Source organism: Homarus americanus, unplaced genomic scaffold, assembly GCF_018991925.1.
Source record: "Homarus americanus isolate GMGI-L3 unplaced genomic scaffold, GMGI_Hamer_2.0 scaffold24523, whole genome shotgun sequence".
Lineage (NCBI taxonomy): Eukaryota > Metazoa > Arthropoda > Malacostraca > Decapoda > Nephropidae > Homarus > Homarus americanus.
In genome coordinates, this window is record NW_024744357.1 from 5,289,910 (window position 1) to 5,304,172 (window position 14,263).

At 37.3% G+C, this 14,263-nt stretch overlaps 1 protein-coding gene across 15 annotated transcripts in view; it reads right to left on the reverse strand.

Moving 5' to 3' along the window:
* Window positions 1-2,560: 2,560 nt before the first annotated feature.
* LOC121877846 (phosphatidylinositol 3,4,5-trisphosphate 3-phosphatase and dual-specificity protein phosphatase PTEN-like) overlaps window positions 2,561-14,263 on the reverse strand; it is a 48,394-nt gene continuing 36,691 nt past the window's right edge. For 8 of the 15 annotated variants that reach the window (XR_006091055.1, XR_006091053.1, XR_006091054.1 and 5 more), the window contains one exon: window positions 12,024-13,417. Coding sequence is in view for 8 of the 15 variants with exons in the window: in XM_042383752.1 (XP_042239686.1) it covers window positions 13,392-13,417 (26 nt within the window). In the remaining 7 variants the exon portion in view is untranslated. Of the gene's footprint in view, window positions 5,264-5,744; window positions 6,490-12,023; window positions 13,418-14,263 lie in introns of those variants that run through there. The other 7 variants (XR_006091050.1, XM_042383753.1, XM_042383751.1 and 4 more) reach the window with 3 other exon arrangements.

Consider the following 14,263-nt stretch of genomic DNA (forward strand, 5'->3'; position numbering starts at 1 on the left):
ACAAGGCAAGCAAACCTAATATAATCTATTTAAAACTAATATAAAAATTTAATTATGTGATTTTTTAAGTTAGCTGAGGTTAATTATTCATATCTTGTGAAAATTTAATGGGTTAGTAGCTTTTTCTGTGGTATTATTTGAACATTAATTATTTTCTAGGAAGCACATCCATTGAAGAGTCTTTGATATAATATATATTATTTACTGCATTACCTTTATTTATGTCTTTTACTGAATAAACAATATATATTCTCCCTAGATTAAAATACCCTAGTGGAATTATACATTAAGGCTAATCAAACCTAACGGACAAAGTTATATGTTATTTCCACATAATCTATACAAAAACTTCTCAAGTAAAGTCACATCACTACTTCCTCTCCTTTTTTATTTATTTATGGTCACATTATAAAATACTGACTACTATTTTGTAACCCACCCGACCACTGCTATTATCAGAGTTAGTTACATGGTGTGTTATTACATTCAGACATGTTAATTAATGTCATAATGTAAGCCACGTGTTCTCTGGCCAGTGCACTGCTGACCTACTTAGACTATTACGTGTGTAAACTATAATGAACTCGGTTATTGATACAAATAGCTACCTCTGTACAGTATAAATAAAACAATCTTTAGAGACATTAAGTTTAAATGGAGCAATAATTCCTACTTGGGGTTCACCAGGGCGAGGGTCTGACACTGTTTTGGGGACAGCTGGATTAATAATTATTTCTTTATCATTTTCACCAATTATCAGTTTACTCTCTGTGTTGTTTGGTTAGAAGGACTGAGGAGCACTTGTTAACTTAAACTAGCATAAAGTTAGGTCGGCATTGGGTTAGGTTAACCCTTTAGATTATTTTTATGTTTTACTTAGGCCAGACAGGTAAAGATCTTGTAACTAGACTTATACAACATAAATATAGTGTTAGGACAGGCCAGGAATCCAATGCTCTGTTTGTTCATTTGAGGGATAATAAGCATTGCATTGACTGGAATAATACCTCCTCAATATTACCTTGTAATTCAATTGACAGTAGGAACATTATAGAATCTAGTCTCATTAAACATACCGAGTCCGTCAACATGAATTTAAGCATTGGTATGTACAAATTGGATAATTTCATAATTAAGAAGATTTGTAACCAGGTGAGAAGGTTGGGGCAGCTTACCCTCTGACCTGACTACCTACCGCTGCGGTGCTTTTGTGAAGATCAGTAGGGTCATTACCTCTACCAGACCACTGTGGACTTGATCTCACCCTCCTCTGTATATATATAACATGTTCTGTATTTCTTCTTAATCTGTACTCACCCCTGAAGATGTGAATTACACGAAAGTGCTTGGGAATTTCGTGTTTTCTTTTTCCTTGTGGTTATCAGCATATACCTGGATCACGCGCACCTACAGTGATTTACTTGTGTGTGTATATATATATATATATATATATATATATATATATATATATATATATATATATATATATATATATATATATATATATATATATATATATATATATATATATATATATATATATATATAGAAAGAGAGAGAGAGAGAAATGGAAATTATTTTGACAGCTCCGGCATCTTAAAAATTGGCACTGCAACACTGCCTGTAGGAAGTGGTAGCTATCAAAGAGGGGAGTACTTCCACCTGGGAAGATACTGGAAGCATATGTTGTCTAATGGTAGACCTTGCTGCTATATGCTATATGCAGGTGGGGGCCGATATGCTCCGAAATCTTACGTGTGACTAGTGACAGCCCTCATATACCAATATTTATCGTCCATGGTCTCATATTGTTTCCCACAAAGTATGCACAGAGAGTTGTTTTAGCTACTGTACATATTGGAAATAAAGATATGGTAATAATACAAAGATTATTGCATGCAAAATAATGTACACACACACACACACACACAGGATCACACAGGCATGTGGTTTCCTAGATGTCTTTTACGTGCATTACTATTGGAGCGTCTCGGCAGGCAGGGTAGAGGAGCGAGAGCACATCTTCACGCCAGCACTGCCAACTGACACTCCTTTTACATAAATGAGATTTTTGACCCTACAGACTACTGCTTCATGCTCTTTGGTCTCAGAATGGAGAGGCAATACGTGTGGGAAGACAATTGGATAAAAAAAAGTTTTGGGCCGGGGTAGCACTTACCAGGTTATTTTCCGCATAGCCTCAACTGATACTGAATATGCATTTGTATAAGATAATTAATACTGACTATGTGTGTACTGTAATGGGTAACTCATCCTAAATCTGTGTGTGTGCACAGTACAGTACTGTACAGGGTAATACTGTATTAAGAGAAATTTAATCCAGTTCTTTCATCATGCTGTGATGTTTTGAACACTGGAACACAAACCAAATCTGTTTTCAAATCAAATGTCAAAATGCACGCTTCTCTCCCCATGCTGAACAAACACACAACCATGTGAGAACATGTAAGTTACCCGCAGAAGTCACATGTGCACGAGACCACGTTGTGCGTCGTCACATGATACACATCAATAAAACGGGGATAAAAAAATATATGTATAAGAAGTGACAGTTTTCTTCTTTTAAATGCTTCACCTTTTGTACATTACCAGATTTATACTTTTTTCTAATAACCAGCATTTATTAACAAAACTAATGAGTGATGAATAAAGTCTCATTTATCTTCAGAACAAAAGAGATGATGGGAGACAGGACCCACGTGGCTGTAAGTCCCATACATAAACACCTTAACTAAAAAAAGAAAAATCTTGTACTCACAATAAAATAAGAAAAGGTCTAGCTATTGTATAAGCATGAGTGTAATGAGAAGATGAATATAGAAATATATATTTTAACCACATGAATTTAATAAAAAAAAAATTCATTATGTTACAAATTACTACATGTTATATATTTTAAATATTATTACTTTGTATTTTCAAATTTCTCAAACAGAGGGAGGGTTTAGAAAATAAATTCTTAATTACTATTTCATTACCAAATCAACACTTCAGCACCCAGGGCACAGCCAGTGTGTGCTGAGTCAACTACTGTACACTTAACTTCCTTATTAATGACATGAAAAAAAAAAAAACAATGACTGAAGATTTTATTTTCCAACTCCTGCCCAGCGGTGGGTGAAGGTGTGGCACACAGCCCCGGCAACTCACATAACGTAATTTATGTCATTACTCCGTGGCCGTTGTGGGATTCATCCCGTACTGGAGGGGCCACCCAGTCCAGGTCCACCACCCGCTGTAGTAACCGAGCGTGTGTACAAAGAGTTGAATGAGATGTGACCGTGCTGCCCAGTGTATGGGTAAGAGCCCTGTGTGGTGCTCAACAAAGCAGCTCACTACAGTACTGTGGTGGGTGGGGACCGGCTAATTATCTTTGGTGAAGTGTGGCCCGAGAATACACTCGTGGCAGCCATAAAGAAAATCAATTTAATGATAATATAAAATAATATTTCAGTAATGTACAAATAGTTCAATATGTGATAATACCAACCATATAAAGTACATCCTACTTCCTCTTAAACCACTTATATACAAAAAATCTGATGAATCACTTTCCAAATGCATGATACTACAACATCTAACAATACTTTGTACTTTCTAGTCAAAACTAAACTAAAATTAAGTAAAAAAATAGTGACTACATTAAAATATTTGTATGTAACTAACTTGAACAATCACATTAGCTATACTGTACTGTACTCTACCTTAACCGATCCTCCTCTTTTACATGCAAATATTCCCATAGCTTTTAAAATATGCTTTCTCAAAGCAAAACTCAAAAATCAAGCTTTCAGCATCATTACTTTGGTAAATTAATAATAATTTCCTCCTTTTCAAGTACTGTATTTAGAAAAGTATAAATGAATAAAAAAACTAATGGGGAAAGTAAATTCAGTAATTTACCATTTCTAGATGGTGACCACGGCTCAGATTAACAACATGGAGGCAACTAATAACTGCACGCTGAAAAAATTTTAATGCCTTCGGCAACACAAAGGAGATATGATTACAATTATGTACAAAAAAGTTATCAAGTTGAAATTGATGCTCAAAAGTAAAACTTTTGCTGTAATCAAATTAATAACGAAAAAGATGTCATTCCTGCCTACTGGCAAAAATCAAGAGCATTTTGCACCATTAGACATGACAAATTCATTCCTTTTAAAAAGGCAAATATATAAGTAAAACCCAACTTTGTCTTCACTACTCACACCCTTCATACTAACCTATAAGCACACTTATTGCTACACACTGCACGTTAATGAAGGTGTTGTGTTGAAGGAGCGGTCGTCCTTATGTAAAGTATTTTGCTGCGGTTGCTTGATAAAATCACTTCAGAATATAAACAGCTCAATGAGTATTTCACGAACCAGGTAGTGTAATGTACTGTCCAGGGTGACTTAGATACACAGTGTACAGTACAGTGGTTGTTGCATACTGTACAGTATAGTACAGTACACAACAACCACTGTACTGTACAGTACAGTGGTTGTTGTGTACTGTACTGTATATGACTGACCTACAGACAAGTCATCTTCCTTGACTATGACTCAAAAGTTACACACCACTTGGTTAGGTATAACAGATGAGGCTGATCATTAAATGCACATAAACAAGCAAGATATACAAGTGCAGGAACTTCCTAATTCTGATGGACCAAATCTCCATCTCTCACACAGAGATATAGTACTTGTACAAATCATTTTCTTCTCACACTAAGGATGCATTTGTAATGTGATATCATGCATATAAAATATTCCAATGTCAACAAAGTATATGTAAATTATTTTAACTACAGGTAGTGGCAACTGTTTTAGATGAATACCACAAGTCCAGATGCTCACACCAGAACATAAAAAACCCATAAAGTTTAACTGGGTTTGGAATTAAATTTAAAACAATCTCTAACATTGTTAACAACCTTCAAGTTGTTCACTAACACAATATTTATGTTTATGAATAAAAGTTTATGTGAGTGAGGAGTCTCATCACAAGGCTTTCTTGCACATTCTCAGGGGAGTGTCAGAGGTCCCTTTGAAATGCCAACACCGGGGCGACCAGCCGACTAACTATCATGGATGGCTCGGACGTGGATGTTGGTGGCATACTCATGGTGAGGTGTGATGAGTACTAGAGGTGTGGGGAGGGGTCCTACATGCATCACTTCTGGAGGGTCAGGTACACAATGCCAAGCCAAAACACTCAGCCAAAGCTTCGCGTGTTCACAAGTAGGTAGACTCGCCTGCAAAAATCAAAGCTCCGGCGTTACTTCAAAAGCTCAATACAAAACAACAACACTAAACCCTCAATGTTCCACCCAGTTATGTGCATAATGAACAACAGTAGTCAAGCTAAAATTGATAACATTGTTTATCTTCATCAAAGCAAGTCTTCATTATACACATTGAGCCTTGGTCAGTGGTAACTCACACAGATATTACACATTCCATATTAAAATTGGTTGCAGCCATTGAAAGTTGGCAACATATTCATACAGTATTAATATAAGGAAGAGTAAATATTGTAGTAACATGCAAGGTAGTAGGTAATTTTAGTAAAGACCCAAGTATATCCACAAGTCATGCACATCTAAAACATGCGACTACAGTACAGTACAGTGCTCCGCACAGTCTGGAGATGACCAGTACAGCAACTCTATCAAGAGGAGTGTGGGAAATCAGTCTAGGGAGAGGCTGACCATACAATAGGACAGATAAAAACAATTATAATATAAACATCTTTAATGAGGATCTTCAATTAAATGTGACACAGTTAGTAATTTAAAGCCTTCATTAAAACTAGACATCTGCCTACAAAGAGTATTGATAATTACATGGCCAATAAAGGCTTAAATTGACTAACCACACCACAGATCAACATGTTCTACATAGAGTAGGAACCTCTAGCTGTATGAAATTTACAAAATATCTTTCCTATCATGTTTCAACATCTAAGAACCTGTACACCACTCTTAGCTATCAGTAGTGTTCTATTATAACTTGAACAATGAGTACAGTTTCATGAGATCTCAAAATGTATGTACAGTAGACAGTGATTATCACGCACTCCGTCGCCACCTTCGGGGAAGGGGCAGGGCAAGGGGGACACCAGAGCAAAATCATTAGCGACAAATTTTATAAAATATTTAAAACAAATTTGCAAAGCTAAACCCTCAACATCTACAAAATGAGTCAAATATTTCACATGCTAAAAATTCCTTCAAATTTTTACCAAAAACCCTGAAAAAACTATTAGTGTATTACATGAACATTGTGCACTGTTTTACAGCATTAATGATATTGTCCTTCACTTTTCTGAGGATTGAGGTACCTGGCACTGGGATGTTGGAGTCAGGTACTTTTACACCTGGAACTTGGCTCCTGGTACAGTACAGTATCTGTTAACTGGCACTAGGCTTTAACAACACTTGTTCATACCATTTATTCCAGTTCTCTGCCAGTTCTTCACCTGCGATGGCAAAGAACAAAGGAGCAAATAAGTGTTTCAGCCATGTGAACAGGTGAAATTATTATTAATAATAATAATTGATGCTCTAATACAGACCCCAAGTAGCAATGTTTCCTCAATATCAATTCTTTATCACACACACACATTGCCAGTCAGCAAGCTTTCAATCTCTCCCAACAGTCAACCTAACCACAATCAACTTTACATGAGACAACAGGGTAACAGGTTTACGGTTGAAACTTTATAAAGGAGCCATGGCACCACACACACGGGTCCTGGCTGTGCATGCCTTTGACTAACATGTTATATCAACAATCCAACTGATAGCAATTTCATTCCTAATCTTCACAAAGAAGTTTCAAAATCAACTTTCTTACAGTATTGAAATGAAGAAAAAAAATTTCTTGAAACTAAAGTTTGGAATTGATTAAGTAACCGACCTGGAAATTGTAAATATCTTGGCACTGAATTCTTAGTGAACAACATATTTGTTACAATGAACCTTGAACAGGTGTCTCAGCCACAAGCATAAATTATAAGGTAGTTGACTGTGGGTAAGTTGGTGACATAATGTCATCATTCCCTGCAAATTCACATTTTAAACCCAGGGGCACTGAGAGCTTCCCAGTGATGTATAACTTGCTACAGGACAAAGTCCCAAGTAAGTCTTGTCTTTAATTCTACTTTTTCCACCACTAACAACTTATCACCACACAGCTCTGCTTTCCTTATTTGACAATTATATCAATGACTAAAATTCTATTGACTTGTAAATGGTAAAAAGTGTCATGATTATGTAAATTTTTTGTTTTAATACATTTCTTCAGAACGTGATGACAATCATGGCAAAACTGTACTTTTGTAGTTGGAGAAAGTTACATAAATTAAAATGGCAAGGTTGAATATGACTTCCCTAGGTTCCATTTTACTAAAAAGAAAAATACCAGTAATTGTTAGCAGAGGGCAAACAATGACTTCTCTAACACAAGGTTCATTACTTAGATACAAACACCTGCCAGAAAATGTATTCAACCAGTCCTACCACTTCCCTGAATATATAAAATGACAATTTATTTCCATTATAAATATACTGTAAACCCCTTGTCAGCTATTACAATGTTACCCATTAAATAGGTTAGTGAGAATTTACCATAAGTAAAGTAAAACACAAATTCGTGAAGTAGATCCCCTGACAACTATGAAAATGTAACCATTTGTAAGTCCAACAGCAGAGAAAATTAGAACTTACACTTCAAAAACCTATAATGACAATTTTGCTCTTGGCCTGACACAAGAAACTTGCCATGAGTGACTTATAATGGGTGGTGGTGAGGATCTAGAACAAGTAACATGGGAGCTCCTGAAGCAGGTGACCCACTGAACATTCAAAACACCTGAACATCAAATCCCATTCCCTTCCCCCCTTAAAAAAAAAATAACAATCAATAACATACCACGATGGAGAGGTTAAGCCAATAATCTTTAGTACTGAGGAGAAGAAATTTCCAAACCAGTTAAATCAATGTACTGTACAGTGGGTGTGATCGCCCTTAATTTGTTTAATGTCACATAATGCAACTAACAGTACATAAGTGACACAACACTCTTGGAGTATATGTACAGTTCTGGGGTATTACATGTTTCTAAGAGCATCAAAGGCTAGGTCAGAACACCAAAGTCGAGGGAGCGATACCAATTTTTTTTTAAATATCAGTTTATACAAAAATGCGACGGGAAATAATAAGTGTGGTGGTCACTACAGTATGTACTGTAGTAGCATAATACAAACAACTGCAAAAAAATGCAAGTGTAATAGCTGCACTTGCTGCAGTCAGCAGGGAGAAGGTAAAAGCAAGCCTTGGCACTATCATGTATAAAATGGTTGTACCTTCATCTGAAATCCACAGTAATATTAGCCCTGATATCACCTTCACTGGGTAAAACAGGAAAAAAAAAAGAGAAACACCTAAAAATAAGCGAACTTACAGTGAGAGAATGTCTCGAGCTTTTCAGGACCCACATTGAACAACATTACATTGTCGCCTTAATAAAGAAAATATGACAACACATATGTACTAATATACTAACCATGTAAATGAAGAGTAATGAAATTCCACCAAATAAGTTTTCGATAATTATTCAACATGAAACATTTACTGTACTAGCAATACTTTATTTCTTAACTAGAGGTGCTTCAAATGTCCTTCTGTCCTTACCCAAGCCTCTTGGAAGCAGGTTATATAACCGTGGCAGCACTTGAAAAATCCGGGGTCCACATTTATCAGCGACCGGTGATTGTGCCGTCATTATAATATCCATCTCACCTAATATCAATATAAACTACTGTACACACCTAATAAACTTTCCCTCTACATAACACACTTGTTTTAAAACATTAACATCATTATGCTACCTATGAAGGACTCACCAAACTTACTCCTCAATAAGAATGGCTTCAGACAGCGGTCGGTGACCAACGTGAAGAAGGGGACTTTTCAAATGGAGCCACGCCAATAATAATGTTCAGCGGAGTGCATCAACAAGCGTACAAGCCTTTGCATCGTGGGCTTTCTCGAGTCTAACGTCATCTGAAGTTTGTACTTGGACAACATTCACTATCAGTAAGAAGAATGTTAGCCAGCATGAGCTTTGTCTACAGCAAACTGAACACCAGTGATGGTGCATCACACACAAACACTAACATATGTAATTAACAGTGAAATAAAAGCATCACATTCCTCCATATTTAACATCCAAAGACTGATTCTTCAACAACAACAACAACAAAACATTTCAGGTAAGTTAAACAGAAGAAGGTGATACAATAACTTAATGTTAGTGAACTTCTTGAGAGAATTTATTACAATGTTCAAAATAATATTATCAATTATCAATTGGTGAATAACTTTTTTTTTTAATTAGCACAAAGCCATGTCAGCTAACTTCTCAGTTCTTAAATTATTCAATAGACACATTATATTTACAATAGGATAAAAACCAGATGAGTGATGTGTAAATGTGAGTGAGCCGAGAGTGACTTTTTGTATTAACGATGCCTTTCTTAGCCTCTTACAACATCATCCTTAACACTCCACTATCATAACAAAATGGCACTAAAACATAACCTATACTCTACTGTATCTTTATCTTTCAAATTTAAAGCTTAACTGCAATACATAGTGTACGGTATAACACGCACGCACACACACACACGCACACACATCAACAAGATCCATTTGCCATACATGTGTACCCTCAGCGACCATCACAATTCACACGTGATTGGCTGCTGCTCGTCAAGTCAGTCGTGCCATCACACACACACATTTCTCACACCCCACCCATGGCCATCTCTCACACCCCCACCCATGGCCATCTCTCACACCCCACCTGGCCATCTCTCGAGCCACACACACACACACAAGGCCATCTCAAACCCCACCCATGGCCATCTCGAGCCACACACACACACAAGGCCATCTCTCAAACCCCCACCCATGGCCATCTCTCACACCCACCACGGGCCATCTCTCACACCCCACCCACGGCCATCTCTCGAACCACACACACACACACGGCCATCTCAAACCACCCACATCTCACCCCCACCCATGGCCATCTCTCACACCCCACCCACGGCCATCTCTCAACCCCACCCATGGCCATCTCACACCCCACAAACAGCCATCTCTCAAACCACACACACACACACAAGGCCATCTCTCAAACCCCCACCCATGTGCATCTCTCACACCCACCCACGACCATCTCACACCCCACCCACGGCCTCTCAAACCCCCACCCATGGCCATCTCTCACACCCCACAAACGGCCATCTCTCAAACCACACACACACACACACACACACAAGGCCATCTCTCAAACACCCACCCATGGCCATCTCTCACACCCCACAAACAGCCATCTCTCAAACCACACACAAGGCCAAATCCAACACATATGGCCACCTTTGAACTCAGGAGGGCACAAGGTATCAGACAAACAACACAATTAAGAGATAAGAGAAGCTACCTTTTGAAACTCTCTGTCGTAGGTGCAAGGGGTAAATGATGCAGCTGGTTGGCATCCTGTACAGTACGAGTCCATTTAACAAACATATATCCACTTTAAGTACAGTAAGTAAGTGTCTGCTTAACATACATCCACTTAAAGTACAGTAAGTAAGTGTCTGCTTAACATACAGCCACTTAAAGTACAGTACAGTAAGTGTCTGCTTAACATACATCCACTTAAAGTACAGTACAGTAAGTGTCTGCTTAACATACATCCACTTAAAGTACAGTACAGTAAGTGTCTGCTTAACATACATCCACTTAAGGTACAGTAAGTAAGTGTCTGCTTAACATACATCCACTTAAGGTACAGTAAGTAAGTGTCTGCTTAACATACATCCACTTAAGGTACAGTAAGTAAGTGTCTGCTTAACATACATCCACTTAAGGTACAGTAAGTAAGTGTCTGCTTAACATACATCCACTTAAGGTACAGTAAGTAAGTGTCTGCTTAACATACAGTACAGGTCTTCAGGAATGCATCACTGAGCGTACATTAAGAGGACTCTGACTGACTTTGTCACCTAAGAGAGCCTACACATGGGCCAGCTACAATTGTTCAGGTATAAACATATAATGCACACAATATACAAGGGTGTAAAAACAATTTGTCATACAATTTGCACTCTTGACTAGGTCGTTAATATATCTGAGAGGGAGGGAGGGAGGAGGGAGAGTTACGTTCTCTGGTAGACATAACACAAATTCAACAAAACTACATGATAGGACCGCCACTCTCACCATCTGGACCACCACTCTCCCACTAATTACCACACTTCACCTCATTTACGTCCCATCCCAATAGGCTATGAAATATATTTCAATAAACCAGTTCATTCCATAACATACAGTGCGTGTCTAAAAAAAAATACTCTAATCACTGCCTTCAAGAGACATTGTGGTGGCAGACCTCATATTAACAAGTGAGGGGCAATATTGCCGTTGTAATCCACGCAATCACTAAGGAAATCTTTAATGTACAGCGAATACATTTTCTTTTTTTTGAGACACCCTGTGGGCCAATAAGAAAACTTTCATATTTGGGAGGAAAAATATTCAACACTGTTTCCCTTCATTTTGCCCAATACTGTACAGTGCTGTACTGCAATTAAGTGTTTCTTAACAACAAACTCTGGAGGCTGTGAGAGATAGCAAGATTTAATACAATCCATCTATGTTGACATGATGAATCTAAGGATACTTATTTCTCTGATGTATGGTTAATTTGGCAAACAACTGCATCTTGTAAACTATTTCTGTGGTTGAAGCAGTATAAAAAAGGTACAGTATATATATATATATATATATATTGTATATATATATATATATATATATATATATATATATATATATATATATATATATATATATATATATATATATATATATATATATATATATATATATATATATATATATATATATATATATATATATATATATATATATATATTTTAATGGATGTTTGCCAGGAACACAAAACAAGAGGTGTGAACAATAAGTGAAAGCGATAAGACACTTTCAGCTGAGAGCATTAGACTAGCTAAACATATCAAATTTAGATACATTTCTGATTAGCCCTGAGTTACTTTGGACATATATATGCCACAGAAAATGAAAACCTCAATAAGTAAAAATAAGAATAACAAAAAATCCCTTAATATCATACAAATCAAAAGTATATTACCACTCTCCTCAATAATATGAATTTGGATTCAACAATTTCAGTGACTATCGCCACTATCACATATCTTATTTTAAATTAATTTGTAGAAAATGACAAGGTACCAACCCTGTAGACACTAGGGCAAAAATAAGACAATTCTTCTTATCACAATTTGACAATACTTCCATGCATGTGACGCCTTCCTCTGCACCACGCCCACAAAGGTTCACAAGACCAATACATACAAAGACTAATCATAACTTAAGATACAACAACGTCACCGACTGATGCCTCCAAGAACCAAAATAATGTACCAAAACGTCGTCAAAATTATACCGAGACTCTACCTCAACCAGCAGAGTTTAGTCAGTACTGTACCGATCGACGAGACAGCATCAAGGACTCTACCTCAACCAGCAGAGTTTAGTCAGCACTGTACTGATCGACGAGACAGCATCAAGGTTGACGTAAGGTGAGCGTCTCTAGTTATGGCCGAGTCTGGGAGTAATTTTGATGCTTGTTTTGCATATCATCTTTAAGTTTCTGCTTAATTCAACCAGTTAGGTACATGTTTACATCTTGCGGCTACTGTATTGGGACTATTGCTCGTTGGAAGCTTTGTGTCCGTGACCCCTGGACAGGAGGGGCGTGATGCTCGTCTCTTTCCCCTAACAATCATAAAGCCAAGAAGAGGTAGATGTGACAAGGGAAAAAATTACTCTTCAGCCCAACTTGAGAAGAAATAAGTTTCATTACATACTGTACCACATTCTTGCAGAAGGTGTTAAGAAAAGGAAATTACATTCACCCAACAAAATACATGAAGAACCTAACAAACTTATCTCTGGAAATATCTGTACTTTACATACACAAGTTAATTTTTAACATGTAATATTGCTAATGAGAAATGTCTTATGGAAACCATGTGCTGGTGAACAACTGTTTGCACAACCACATGTGCAAGTAATGTGCATATAAATTATGATCATGTGATAAAAAAAAAAATTATGAAAAAATGGAAGGATGGCTTCAATCTGTAAGATTCACTTTGGCAGATGTGAATGGTGAAAGGCCCAGAGCTGAGAGGCCAGGGGTGAGGTGAGAGGGGGTGAGAGGAGGCCAACCATTCCCCCAGCAGGTCCCAGAAGAGGTGAGGAGTGGGGTCACAGGAGCACCTCCGACCCCTCCGCTGAAAGGAATCAATGTGTTATGCAGGCCGTTGTCTGCACACCTCTCAATTACAGTTATCAGTGGCATGCTCAGAGCACACACGTGCGCTCACACACACAAAAGTCTCTTATAAATAATTTCCAGTACAAATTGCATTCAATATCATACCAAGTTTTACTGGCAGTGTCAGTTTTAATTTAGACACAAACTCAGACATGGACCTTATGTCACTTTCCAAGTCCCACAACTCCAGCTGTCTTTCTTCCCATAACCACAAAAAGAAACATAACTGAAAATGACTCCTCCTTCCAGTACTGTACACTCCATCCATATTATACAATGAAATATTCAATATTCTCTAAAACACCACACATGTATGGTTGAGATTATGAACCCATTAGAACACACACACACACAGACACACACACACAGACACAGACACACACAGACACAGACACACACACACACACACACAAACACAGACACACACACACACACACACACACAATAAAAAAACAAAGCCAAAAAAGAAGCATATAGCTTTAAGTTAGACCAAGGTCCAGTTATAGAGGAGAGGGGGGCTAGTACACATGTAGGAGTGGGGTGATGCTGACCACCTGTAGTGTTATTGTTTGAGGAGGTTCAAGAAATACTCCCCTAGTGCCCTCCCTCCCTCCCTCCTCCCTTTTCATAGTCTTACCCTTAATGGTGGCTATAATGTTATGAGAAACAGCCTCTGGTGTTGGACTCGGCAAATATATAATAACTAAAGAAATAGCATAATAATAATAATAATAATAATAATAATAATAATAATAATAATAATAATAATAATAATAATAATGATAATAATAATAAATGGTCT